This window comes from Punica granatum, chromosome 2 (genome assembly GCF_007655135.1).
Source record: "Punica granatum isolate Tunisia-2019 chromosome 2, ASM765513v2, whole genome shotgun sequence".
In the NCBI taxonomy this organism is placed as follows: domain Eukaryota; kingdom Viridiplantae; phylum Streptophyta; class Magnoliopsida; order Myrtales; family Lythraceae; genus Punica; species Punica granatum.
The window spans coordinates 7,276,524-7,290,938 of record NC_045128.1 but is presented as its reverse complement, the minus strand read 5'-3'; the positions used below and the strand labels follow the sequence as shown (position 1 = coordinate 7,290,938).

The 14,415-nt window shown below is 32.8% G+C and overlaps 1 protein-coding gene across 1 annotated transcript; it reads right to left on the bottom strand.

The window, feature by feature from the left end:
- Positions 1 to 5,851: 5,851 nt before the first annotated feature.
- Positions 5,852 to 11,242, bottom strand: LOC116194390 (probable receptor-like serine/threonine-protein kinase At5g57670). Its single transcript, XM_031523205.1, has 7 exons — positions 10,819 to 11,242; positions 10,105 to 10,359; positions 9,503 to 9,660; positions 9,239 to 9,318; positions 8,264 to 8,399; positions 7,366 to 7,515; positions 5,852 to 6,286 (listed from the first exon to the last, which is right to left on the bottom strand). Exons 1-7 carry the CDS (start codon positions 11,126 to 11,128, stop codon positions 6,107 to 6,109), a joined length of 1,269 nt encoding a protein of 422 aa, XP_031379065.1. The 5' UTR covers positions 11,129 to 11,242; the 3' UTR covers positions 5,852 to 6,106.
- Between the last annotated feature and the right edge of the window lie 3,173 nt (positions 11,243 to 14,415).

Sequence of the window (14,415 nt, the reverse complement as noted above, 5' to 3'; positions counted from 1 at the left end):
TTTTTTTTCGGTGTGAAAACTGATATCCTGAAATCCAATTGAACCCTGACTAATTCAATCAAGTCGGGTTGATCCACTAAGAGATAAAACTCTCACGTGGATTTTATGCATTCACAGTGACTCTAACCTAAGATCTTACTTAACCAGAATAAATATCGAACCGCCGTTGGTGTATAGCCTTTTCTTTTCTTTCTTGTTATTCTCCTTTTTTTTCTTCTTCCAAGATGCAGTCAAGATACCGACTGTGCATCCAACCTTATGCCTCTTTCTCATTTAATGGCTCCATAGAAGTTCTGAAAAATTAAAGGTAGGGACCGAATATACAAAATAAGACTTTTCTAAATACGACTGTAAATTTAACTTTGTTTCCTACTTATTAGAGTTTTGTTCAATTGTACTTTCATCAAATAAAATCGAATGACTAGTATTAGATCTTTAAAATTATTTTATTAGAATTAAATTGATAATTTAGCGGATCTATGGAACATCATCTAATGATCTCTCTAATATTTATTTGAGTATTATGTAATACAAAACATATGTTGTATGCTATATATATATATATTTATTTATTTATTTGAGTATTATGTAATACAAAACACATGTTGTATGCTATATATATATATATATATATAATACTATAAAATCCATACTAACAAACTATTATTAATTTCAGTTTTTAATTATTTTGAAATGTAAATTCAATTCTTTATAATTAATTTTTGTTCACAAAACCTGTGCATTACATGGATCTGAAAACCTAGTGTTAGTTAAATCTTGAAAGTACACTTTTTACTAGGTTTACTAATTAATATCTTCAATTATACCAAACTCTTCCCTAATCGACCGTATAACCAACTTTAGAGTCAGAAGGGCCGACCTAATACGCCAAATTATACATGAATTATATGGTATCCACAGAAATAAATAACTATTTGACCCTCAAGATGAAAAAGGGAAAAATTAAATTAAAATAAATTAGAAATGGAGAATCGAAGTTAGTATAATGAGAGACCTACCTCTATTAGCCGCCTCTATTTCCACAACATTCCATCTGTTTCTCATCTAAAGCATTTTAAACATTTGATTTCCTTATTAAAGCTTTTCATTAGATTGTATTTAATCAAACTCACCTAAACCGGCCACCCCGAAACTATTCTTGTTTTTTGGTACCAAACTGAGATTCTCTAGAACATACACACCTCTCTATCTCTCTCTCTAATAATATCTTATATATATACACATACATAAATGTATATATATGTCGAATAATTGTTGTCTTGTCGTTTGCTCTACCAATCCTCAGAGTCGTGTTTGGTTAAACAGCTTAAATCTTACTTCATCCTAAGCTTAAATTACAAGATGAAGTGTGTTTGTCTCTCTCCAAAGGTATTAAATGGTTCAACTAACTCATACTATGTGGCCACTTCATAATCATGCATATCATGTATTATATGTTATAAATATTTTAACAAATGAGACATACCAAAAAAAATTTATCGATATATATATATATATATGACACACAAATAGGTGTTCATGAATCCTATATATTACTATATTCTAAACTAAATATATTATATATATATGTGTGTATATATATGGTAAGAATTATTTATAAATGTGCTGTTCATTAATCGCGGTATATATCTCCACGGCACGTTGACAATTCATCAAAATACACAAAACAAACGTATGCATATAATTAACAAAGCATATATAAGTTCTAACAAATTAAAAGAGTATCTTACAAACAACGTATGTGTCATCCTTTAATTCTGGCTTAGGTACACTACATATGACGTGTTTTGTTTGTCCCCTTATAATATTCCTGCAAATGGTTGGTACGTTAAGCTGATGAAAACTGTCCTAACACTTTAAAGTAATCTACTTATCCCCAAAAAAAAAAAAACTTTAAAGTAATCTTTTTTTTTTGAATAGTAGAGACTCATTGGTCTTATGAATGAAAAAGAAAAAAGATAGCTAAAAAATTGCACTAACAAGAACTAAATATAGAATTTCTTAATTTCAAGCGAGATATATTTTATCACTACATCTCCAACTTCTGCTTTAAAATAAATGGTAAGATATACTCTCATCTCTTAAGGTTTTACCAATGGCATTCAACCTCATTCTTGGTCAAAACTAACACTCCACCCCCATTGATTATCTTGACTCAATAAGAAAATTCTTTCTTGGTCTCAACTTTTGAATGCTTTTCTAATTTCATCCTAATTCTTGTTGTCTGATCTTATTCTTGATATTACATGGTTTGTCCACCTTGAATTATTGTTTCAATTTTCAATTGATCTATTGTTGTACAATATTTTTAAGAATAATATACTTTTTAAAAATTTTAAAAAGTAACTGCTCAACAATCATTAATACTTTGGATGATATTTTAAACTGCTAGTTTTAATATATTGATCTCCAGAGATGCCTATAACTATGCAATAGTTTTGTAAAAAAATACTTTTGCAATAGAGAAAAACTACAATAAATTTGCAGAGTTTGTCTAAAGTCGACGATCTAAATAGAAGGCTATTCAACCAGTGCATACTCGTACCCATTCACATTCCCATTCTAAGTGATCATGGCCAGCTATATCTTTCTTCTATTTTGCCAAGGTGGTGGCCACACCATCCCCTTTGCTTCTTATTGTCATTCATTTTTTTTATTTATTAATTTTTAAAACTTATTTATTATTCTGGAAAAAAAATTACATATTAACAAATTATATAGTAAACTTGGGGTTCCAATAAGCCACTATTACCTCGAGAAACTTGCATGCAATACTTTAGCAATAATAACCTTAGGTGGTAGTGTAGCTGTGAGAGACCCCTATCCATAAGAAATACTTTAGAGGTCCTACTTTTGGATATCAATGTTAAGGGGAAGGGCCTCCAAAGCTATAACTCACCCCCAGTAATTAAAGGGCTTAATAGTCGTCATAGACATCGTTCAAAGTACCTGAAGTTGTTTTTGTATTTTTAATTTTCTTTATTTTTGAAATTATTTTTGGTTTGCAAATAATTTTCACGTCAATAGATTTAATGGAAGCTCAAAGTAGACTAACCGTGACATGTTGAGGACAATATTGAACAAAAGAATGAAATAGGATAAAATTTTAAAAAAGATTAAAGAATGAGGGCCAAAAGTTTTTTTTTTTACATTAAGTTAACATAACCAATGGGATGAAGTGTCAATTTCTTGCCAATCGAGGGGTAAAGTATCATTTCTTTGTCAAGAATGGGGTGGAGTGTCATTTAGCAATATGTCAAGGGAGGGAAATGTAATTTACCCTAAAATAAAATAATCAAATTTTAGTACTTCGACTAAGTGAAAGATATATATGAAAATCAATATAAAAATCATCAATTACTGTTGACCAATTTTGACGCAGCTAATCTTTAATTCTTATCCGAGTTTGTTAATTTTGGGGAGCTTTTGTTCTGGGACATTTTCCTTATATTTTGCTAGCTGTTGCATGAAACCATTATCTAATAATACTAACATGGGCATTCAGGAACATTATATATGATTGTCACCAGTATGCCTCCGTGGGGTACAGACCCAAAATGACAAAATCTATCAATTTAATTTACTGAACCAGCAAATAAAAAAAATTATCGGAGAAAAGTGAATTCAATTATAGTGATAGTTATCCGCTCTCAATTCAGAAACCAAAGAGAATAATTGGACTTTCCATTTCTTTTATTTTCTTCTATCCCTTACTAGCTTAGGTTGTTCCGCTAGTCAATGAAAAGAAAATCAACGATTTTTTTTTTCCAACCAAAAGACCGATATAAGTTGGAGTGGTCCTCTTTAAGCTACTGCTTGCAATATGGCTTTTAAGACCACTTCCCAATAAAATCATTTTGTACTTAGTTTCATTTGAAGTGACTATAAAGCGATCTTATTGTTATCCGACCTTCCTTTCATTCATTATCATATATTACTATTTTAATCACGTAATACAAACTACCTGCAACATATTCAGGAATGGACCCAGTTATAATATATAAAACTATATCAACGTTATGCATGATTTGACTTTTCAAATCTTTACATAACAAAAATTGAATTTTGCATTCTCAATATGTTATAAATTTGATTTTCAAATCTTTACAAATATTAAAAGAATTACATTTCTAAATTATCAAAATTCCCTGTATCCTTTTGATAAATAGAATTTTTTAGATTGTTGATAAATTTTTGGATGAGATATCCTATCCTATGAAAGGACAATTTATTGCTAGTTCTTGAAATTTCTAACCGTCATATATATCTAAAAGCACAAATTATTTTCTTATCAGTTAAGTGTAGGTAAATTAAAAAAATTTTAATTTTCATTGGGACTGGACATTTTTGTGACAAAATCAAATAATAAAATATTGCAGTGGGCATGTACATTTTTTATGGGGAAGAATTGTTAAGTTTCATAAAAAAAATTTGGGAGATAAACTTCATAAATTTTTTATTTTTATAAATTATTTTTGTTGGGGTGAAAATATATTATAATCTTTTTTGAAGTTTCACTGAGGGCAATGCCCCCCTGAATACAGGTTTCCAAGAACAGATGTAAAGTGATGAAAAGGGGTGTGTTCAAATGTGCAATCCTTTTTAAAGCCATTTCGATAAAGAATATACAACATTTATCTTGTAAACATGTTAATCATGGCGGTTTTAATTTATTGAATTCATATACATTAATATATTGTATATGGTTTAAAAATTTTCTCTAATACCTCCAACTACTAGGTATATATGTCTCCATATGTACTATTTTACTATACAGCACAACTACGCAAATTCTTTCTTTGATTCTAATATGTCCTTACATGACATTAAAAATTATAAGGGACACAAATAGTCTCACTAGCGGCAATTAAACCCGAAACCTTTTGATTCTTAGATGAGGGCATGTGTTACTACACAATTGTTTATTTAGTGTAAATAAAGATACAACGTATATTTTCAATCTTACATAAATAAAATTTGAAATTAAATAAAAAATTTCAAATTACTAATTATTCATAATTTTCTAAATGATTATTAATTTATTAATTTTATATTTAATGGATATTTTTAAAAAAAATTGCACTAATTACTTTTCTTCTTCCTTTCTAATGTTTATGGTATAAATTCAGCAATTAATATGTAAATATTATTAATAAAATGAATTTATAGTAAAGAGATATTAGGAAGGGTAAAACAAATGTAAATGGGAAGAAAGATTGTGCATTTGAATGAGAGTGGCTAATTTGGCCAAAGAAAATGAGAATGGCTAATAAACTACTAATTATAATTTAAATTCAAAATTACACTATCTATATATATATATCACATTAAATTTCACTGGTAGTGACAGGTGCTGCCGACATTTGTTGTCACAGGATTGCATGTCCAATCAATAAAGTGCTATTATATACACTCATATATATATATGTATATATGTATATATAGCTATTAACTTTCATTCACCAGTTCTACATTTTTGTGGCCATTCGAAAACAGTGAACTTTTTGATTAATGCGACACTTCAGATTTTTATAGCTCGACGTGCGTTTTCAATTACTTCACTTCACCGGTGACTTCGACTAATCAATTAGATTATGTAATAGGACGAGCCCTTCATTATAATGAATAATCGGATAGATTTTATGTCATGGCTTGATCAGTCATTGTCATTATACTTTCCGTAAGCACAAAAAATACGAAAATTTACATTAGAAGATTCGCACTAGCATCAACGACCTAATCTACATATAACTTTCTCCGATGATCTATTAGATTATGTAATAATAGGACGAGTCCTTCATTATTTCATAATGAATAATTGGATAGATTATACGTCATGACTTGAGCAGTCATTATCATTATACTTTCCGCACAAGAAGTTCAGAAAATTACAGTCGAATATTCGCGCTAGCACTAATCTATATATAACTTCGTATGGACTAGGTACTATTGATTTCTAGCTACAACAAAAACCCTTTTGCGCCTTTAAGAGGATACAACATTACATAATTTTATATTTACAAGTGGAACCAAAAAAGTTACTAACATTTTGGGCATCTAATCTTCTTATATTTTTCTTTTCTTTTCAATTTCGGGAACTTTCAGTAGATATAGAGTCCTCGGGCGAAATCGATGAAGAGAAGGAGCTATCACATTCGCATTCTAAATCCTCGAAACCCCAGAACTCTTCTTGATCTTCTTCTTCCTCTTCCGGCATAGCCCACCTCTCTTTATCCGTCTTCTCTTCTACCATTACCTCTAATACCTGTTGAACATGATACGATGCAAAAATTGTCACGAGATGAAAATAGAGTGAAAAATGCTCAGAAAAATCCACGATCATTTGATCTAAGGCCAAGCCCTTTTGATCATAAAGGGACATCAATTGGGTTTTTGTGTAATTAATATTCTAAATTGTTTCGAGCTAGTAATAAATATCTGCTGCATTGCAAGTCGGGAGAGATTCTGCGTATAATTTAGACGAATTGGAAGTATTAACCAACAATACTACAATGCATGATTTGAAACGGAACATTAGATTCCCTAATTAAATCAGCATAATAAATCGAAAATGACATTGATTCCCGCTATTTTAGTCTAATTGCATTTAACTCCTTATACACGGTCCTCCTCTGAAATCATAACCCTCAGTTGATTTATCGATGGTAAAACTAATTTGGTTAATTATTTCTTGGGTCCGCCTTGTAATTTTCCAAAAGTAGTGGCCTCATGACGTGAATTAGTTGAAATATAAGAGGAAATAAAATTGCTAAATCCTTCTAAATGATGATGTCCTTTAAAATCCTCATAATTCAAAATTTTATTCACATTTATTGAATAATCCATAGATATTGTGTGAATAACGACTCATTCCATTATAAGTAAAATTTTAAATTAGAAGAATTTTTGAATGGATTATACCATGTGGATAGGCAATATTCCAAGAGGAAGTTATTAAGTAATTATGAAGATTCAGGAACAGTACCTGCTCCGATAATGATTACATTAATTAATGGCACGCTAATCCTCTAATCACATGGGACTAAATATTTAATACGTTGCGTTTTTGGCACATATAAGATTTTGGTTAGGTAGAATTGAACATCAGCTAACCATCTTCATATAGTCTCTATAAGATGTCGACAATTGACGTGCATATATAAATCTTCTCTTTCTATATAGTAACTACTTTTTGCAAGGAGACAGCCGTTTAACTTGTTGATGATTAGAATATCGTCGGTCACTAATGGAACTCACTGAAAATACTTTACAATTAAGATTAAGACCATATTGAAGCGGGATTAATATATAAAAAGAAATTATGAAATATGGAAAGACAAATACCTCGTTCATGGTGGGGCGCCACGTGGCAGAAGCCCGGATGCAAAGAGACGCTGCGAAGGCGAACCTTCTGAGCTGTACGACGTCGTAGGCCCCTCCTAACCTCGGATCCACCAGCCTCTCAATGTCCCCTTGTGTCAATATTGGCTTTGCCTGATGAGGGACGATCACATATAAAAATATTTCATAATGACAAGTTATATATATTAAACAAAAAAGTTACTCATGAAACCAAAGTGGGTGAAATATTAACATCATTTAATTACGATTACAACTTTGCTCCATGGGATTATATATAATAAGTAACTTATCAGCAAAAAGAGTAACTTATCAAGTGATAGATGCAAGTTGCAATGACAGAAGTGATAGGTTTATTAAGAGACCAATACTCTCCGTAAGTATAAAGGACATATTATTATATGCATGTATATCGTTGTCATAAAACTATAACTAGCCCGTAATCGAAATGTTTTCTGGCAACAAATCCCTATCACTTCACGATATAAACCACGTACAATGGCCTATGGACATATATAATTAGTTCAAGTACATTACCCTAACTCTTGAAGAAGTCACAAGTAATGTTGAGTTCCCCCCTTAAGAGGACAAGTAATTGAGATTAAATTAAAAAGGCATAATTAAGTTACCAAATCAATTGTGGAAGGACATGAAATAGATTAAATTAAATTGAATGGATTAATGAATGCATGTTAGTTCAATCGGTTCAGCGCCTGTTCCCTATAAATAAGATCTCGAATTCAAATATGGTGAATGAAAAAAATCCATATTAAAATAGCTTTATCTCCTAGCGGCTTGGCCCGACTAATTAGATTCATTGAGATTTCAGATACTATAGCGTACGTCCAAAAGAATTTGAATGGATTAGTTGTTACATACGTACCCAGCTGTGTAAGCTTTGGTGAGACCCATCCACGGGTTTTCGGCCGGAAATGATTTCCAATAGGAAAACGCCAAAGGCAAACACATCTGTCTTCTCATCCACTATTCCATGCATGAAGTATTCTGGTGCCAAATGCCTGCCAAAAAAATTACGTAAACCAATAATTATCATTATTATCGTAGTTACCATTAATCATTAATAAATTATGATCTCTTGACTTTGCTTCTCAGTGACACTTAAAACAGATGTAAAATTTTCGTTTGTCTGATTCTAGCTTGTTCATTTTCTTTAATCAACATCGACTTACATTTTTTTTTATAGACAATAACGCAAGAAATTTTTTTTGCTGGTCCTAACTTATAATAAGTCATGAGTAAGCACCGATTAAACTATAGAAAATTGATGGATGGTCATATTAGCACACCTCTATATTTTATGACAGAATTTATATATAACAAAATAATTTGGTTGTTTTTTCAAGCCATTTTATTGAGACGAATGACCTATTAAAAATTCATCCTATAATAGAGCGGAATTTTGAAGGAAAAAAAAAATTGAGACATGCATGTGATTTGAATGGAAAAAACAACTATAGATTTTTTATTTTATTTTCCCTTTTTGCCAGTTTCTGATTGAAGATAAGAGGAACAGTGAAGGTTTTAGGAAGAATTTGTCGTTTGTGATGTTTTTAAGTGAGATGAAAGATTGACTGACTTAATTTAATTGGAAATGTTTCAAAAAAGGAATCTGAAATATCATATTTTTGCCACACCATTTCCTTTTGGAAACTGCAACGTCACATCATTTTTGGAATATTTTATCAAAAAATTAAAAGAGAATAATAACATTTCACTCCTCTACTTTCATTTTATTTCTATCCATATACTAAATTATAAACCTTCCTTATAACCGATATAATGTTTCATTACCGTGCCGACTTCCCAATTGACCAAAAGAAAGAGAAGAGTGAATTACCCGAATGTGCCTTCAATTGGAGCAATTGAATGATGGGTCCATTGAGAGGGCAGCCATTTTGCCAGTCCAAAATCTGAAATCTACAACAACCCCCATGACCAAACATTGGACGTTAGACCACAATTTTGAAACGGTAATTATTGTGTGATCTTTACGTGGTAATGAATAATCGATAGAGCTGGGCTGGCATCAATGCGGAATTCAGACGTATTGACATGGGAATATGGCTGCTAACTAAAGACCGGAATCGAAAAAATGGCTTACTTGGGGCTCGAAATCGGCAGTTAAGAGGATGTTGGAGGACTTGATGTCCCTGTGGATTATTCTTCTCTGACAACCTTTGTGCAAATAATGCAGCCCCCTTGCGGTCCCAATCACAATCTTGTACCTTGTCTTCCAATCAATTGTGGGCAAATTCTCATCTACACCAAATAATTTCACCCACCAAAAAATTAAACAAGGACAAAAAGAAAATTAGGAAAAATATAATAAACCACATAAAATCTAATTGCAGGGACACCCCTCATATTATAGTACAGTAATATACTACTCGAAATAGTTTACGAATAGGCGCTGTATATATAGAAGAAAAAAATAATGTGTTCGCTTTGAGCCATAAAAAAGAATTCATTGACTATGAATTCGCACATTTATTTTGGTTTATGGAGAAAACGGATCAATAACTGAATCAGGAAAAAGGATAAACAATGGCCCATAAGCACAGGTGAAAAACCAGACAAACTTCAGAAAGCAAGACAGGCCTAATATGAGGGTGAAAATGCAACACTTCAAAAGAACTGGGATGCAAATGCAGTTTGGTAAAACTATGGGGGTACCAATGCAAAGTACAAGTGAATGATTTTTACCATGGAGAAGAGAGGCAATGGAGCCTCTTGAAGAGAACTGGAGGACGAGGTACAGCCCATTGTCAATGCAACAGCCGAGCAGGGAAAGCACATTCGGGTGATTAACGTGACCGATAGTTCCGATCTCCATCAAGAATTCCTTCACTTTCCTCTCATCGCTCGACCCTCTCGTTAGCCTCTTCACTGCGATCTCCTCCCCATTTAGGAGGACTCCCTTGTATACCTCGGCATAGCCTCCTTTGCCCACTATTTTCTCTAAGTTATCCAAAAAAAGCAAAGAATATATTGTCAATAGCTGAAGCCGACATGCCAGTGAAAATTAGTTTCAACCAATAAACTAACCGCACACTCCACGAACTCATCGTAAAACTGAACGAAGAGAAAAGGAGAGATTTATAACATGATGCTCATGAAAAAATAGTAAATAATAATAATCGAATAAAAATTATTACAGGTGGAGGATATTTCGTGATGAGGTTAAAAAAAAGAATTTCCATTCCTATTTGGAAATGAATATAAGAAAGAACCATTCCATGAGCCGATAATGAAGAGCAGAAAAGGAAAACAGTTTCCTGGAATTTCTTGATCCTGAACAATCGAACCGGGAAAAGAAAAGAAAACGAACATCTTTTGCACCAAGCACCCAAGAAAAGGAAAACATTCTCTTTCTCCCCAGAAAACGTTTTCCGAGAGTTTTTCAAGAAACCAGAGTACCTGGGCTGAACCCATCGGTGGCGACGTAAATCTCCTCGTAGGAGAAGCACTTCCATGAGGGTCTCCTCTGGGGGTCCTCTGCTGCCACGGCAGGCAGAGCATCGCCATTATTATTTTGGTTCTTCTGGTCGGATATCTCCGGCACCGAGTTTTCCCGATCTTTGCCGCGGGTGCCGAGGCTGGTGGGGCTGGGGATGCCGCTGCCATTGACGTCGCCGTCGAAGCTGCTGCGGCGTTTGAGGGAGAAGAGGCGCTTGAGGCTGTTGGTTCTGATGTATCTCATTGTTTCAGGAGAAGCTCTCTGTCTCATGGGATACTCTGTTTTGTGTTTCTTTCTCTGCCTCTGCCTGTCTCTCACACAGAGAGGGGTTAAGGGAACAGAGACAGCATTGATATAAGAGAGAGAGAAACTGAGAGGGAGGGAGAGTGGGGGTCAAAGTTGCAGACGGAGGAAGATGTTTGTTGTTTTGCAGTATTTTATTTTAAATTTTTTTGTTTATTTGATTTCAATTTGGAATAATATAATACAAAAGAGAAATTATTAAGCAAAAAAAGAATGAATATTTGAAAAAAAAAGTAATGCATTAGCAATTGCTTTCACCTAATAATCAATAAATTTCTAAATTTATTCTCGTTATGGGACTACGCGTACTCTTTATTAATTATTATGAATTATATGTACTAAGCTCATTCACCTTTATTATGATCGGAAATTTTTTTTCTCAAGGTGGTTGTAGTGAAATATATATATATATATATATATATATATATATAAAGATTGTGTGTGTATGTGCGTGAGATGATTAATTGCTGTGTGTAGGGCTGCCTCATTACTGTTTCTCGTTATGTGCATTAATGCAGTTGGGGTTGGGTCTGAATTTGCTTCTGTGGGATACTAATTTTATGTGTTTTCAAATTTCCAGTTGCTTCACTGCTTGATATATATTATTTCACTCGAGAAAATGAGAAAGAAATTTTAAAAAAAAATTTCGAAGCCGGCCATGAGGATGAAGCACTTGATCACCGTTAAGAAATTTTGTTCCAGAGAGGTTTTACATTGATGGAACATTACAAGGAATATCTGAAAATTAAATTCCATGCTTAATGAATTTATGTAGTCATGAAATCTCATGTGATGTGATGATAGCACAAGGCATACGGATATCATAATATGCATCAAAGATTGAACATGGGATCTGAATTTTGCTCCTAAGGAAAATGGAACACTTGATGTGCCTAGGCAGAGTCCAAATTCTGATTTAAAAATGACGAATGACACCTAAATCTCAAGTAATATGGTGAATACAGTCGATTGGTCTATTGTGTATGAATAGTATCATGATATTCCATATTGTTATACTTAATAATAATTAAAAAAAAAAGAAAGTGATCTCTACATGATATAGATAATTAGCTCAAGACTTGATTCGTTGGAGTACTATTTGAGTCGTTTTTTAGATTGATTTTCTTTTCGTCTGGGGAGAAAGCCATTCTTGCAAGATTGGTTCCCATATCAAGCATGAGCTAGCTAGAGGATCATCTCCTAGCTCATCGAGATTGAGAGTTCGTTCTAAAGTGCGGTGAATGTGAGATAAGTGTATTTTTACAGTGATTTTTTAGTAGAAGCAGTATTTGAGTAATAATTCTAAAACCATGATTTGATTAAATTTAACAGTTGGATATCTATTTTTTTAACAGATTAATATATCAGCTTATAAAAGTTGTTTTTGCTCATTTTTTTATTTTAAACGATAATTTTAACTTCCACACAATTCTAATTATTATCTCTAAAAAATATTTCGCTTATTTTGAAATTGACACTCATACTTCAGCAATTATATTTTGGCATTTTTACATGAGAAACAATATACTCTCAAACTAATCGTAAATGTTACACTGCTAATATACTAATATCGGTAAAAAAACAAACATATTATGGTTGCTCAAATTATTAGGAACCAGCTGGGAATGAGAATATATATATATATATATATATATATGTATGGGCATATAATTTTGTATTTTTTAAAATAAATAGTGGATATATTTATAAGAATGAATATATTGAGGGGGGTTTTGGTTGGGATAGTCTGCAACCTGAATCCATTGGTGCATTCTCCTCTGGCGGCACGTGCCCTTACTACAGTAGTATTGTTGTCATTAATTTTTGCTGAGAAATGGAAGCAGCACCTAAAAAGGGGCCCTCACCTCACAGCTCATATATATCGTTCATCCATCGACACATACACAGCTAAAATCACTAATTCAACCTTACTCCTACACAACATGCCTCCTCATTATCATTACTCGTGGAGGACCCCCCCCCCCCCCCTCTTGTAGGGTGTATATATATATATATATATATATATATATAGCTAAGGCCTAAGGGGACGCCCTTATTCTCCATATTTTTCTCTTTCTTTTTTTCCCATAAAAATTATATTAATTTGACATGGTTTATTCCTGTTTAAATAATGTTCGTGAAGATTACCGGGTAATGTTATGCAGATTGGCTCGTGATGAGAAGCATGCAGTTCCTTCTTTCGGGCGTTCAAGTTCTTCGTCAATTAAGCTCCTAATGGGAGTGTTATTGATTTGCTTCATCTAGGAGGAGACGTTTACCAACATAATTGTATCAATCCGCCCACCTTTGATGTTGAGATGATCTTTTTGGATCAATATTTTAGAACGACTGTTATCCGTTAGTTCGTCTATGAGGGTTAATGTACACTTTTCAGGAAGAAAAATGAGCGAGAAAAGATTCGTATATGACAATTGGATGGCATATAGTATATGGAACAATATTTAGTCAATTTTGTGGATTGGTAATGCAAAATGCTTGCTATTGGTAGACATATAGGTAAATTAGGCATGAAAAAGGGTATCATGTATGCAAATAGGCAGGAAAAGTGACAATATTGATGGAAAAAAAAGGGAAAGAAAAGCAGAATAATTGAAATATAAAAAGAAAAATTAGAAAGAAAAGTGGAGATCAATGGGGGAAAAATTTTGAAAATATGGAAAAAGCAAGACAGGTTTGAAATTTGAGAGGGAAGAGAAAGATGGAGGAAAAAAGAGAAAAAGAAAATGAGGGAAGGGTATCACAGGAAAGAGGCTAAAAAGACGGGGTCAAATTTTGAAAAATGATGTCTCAGATAGATTTGAATGAGTGAAACTGAGGCGAAGGGAAATAAAGTTTCATGATTGAAAGTCGAATGACAACAGATCCACAATATAAATTTAATTCGGTTAAAGCCATGTGATGATCACGAGGTGGCATCAGGACTATGAAATTGTCGGACGAGGCTATTGAGTCAGATGAGTTATGCACGACTCATCCAATGCGAACAAAGAAAAGAGGCGCAGCAGGTCAACAAATCTACTGCATATGCGCAATATATAACAACAATATGGTAGATTAGAGAGAGCTTTAGGAATTAGTACCAAATTAATTTGAATGTGAAGGCAGTTGAATTGAAGTCATAATTGTAGAATTGAAGTTGAAAATTGAAAGTCAGATGGGTTCACACTATCCATATAGCGATCAAAGCAGTAGCTGCTCGTTTCAGAGATCAGGGTTAGGTAAAACACACTTCG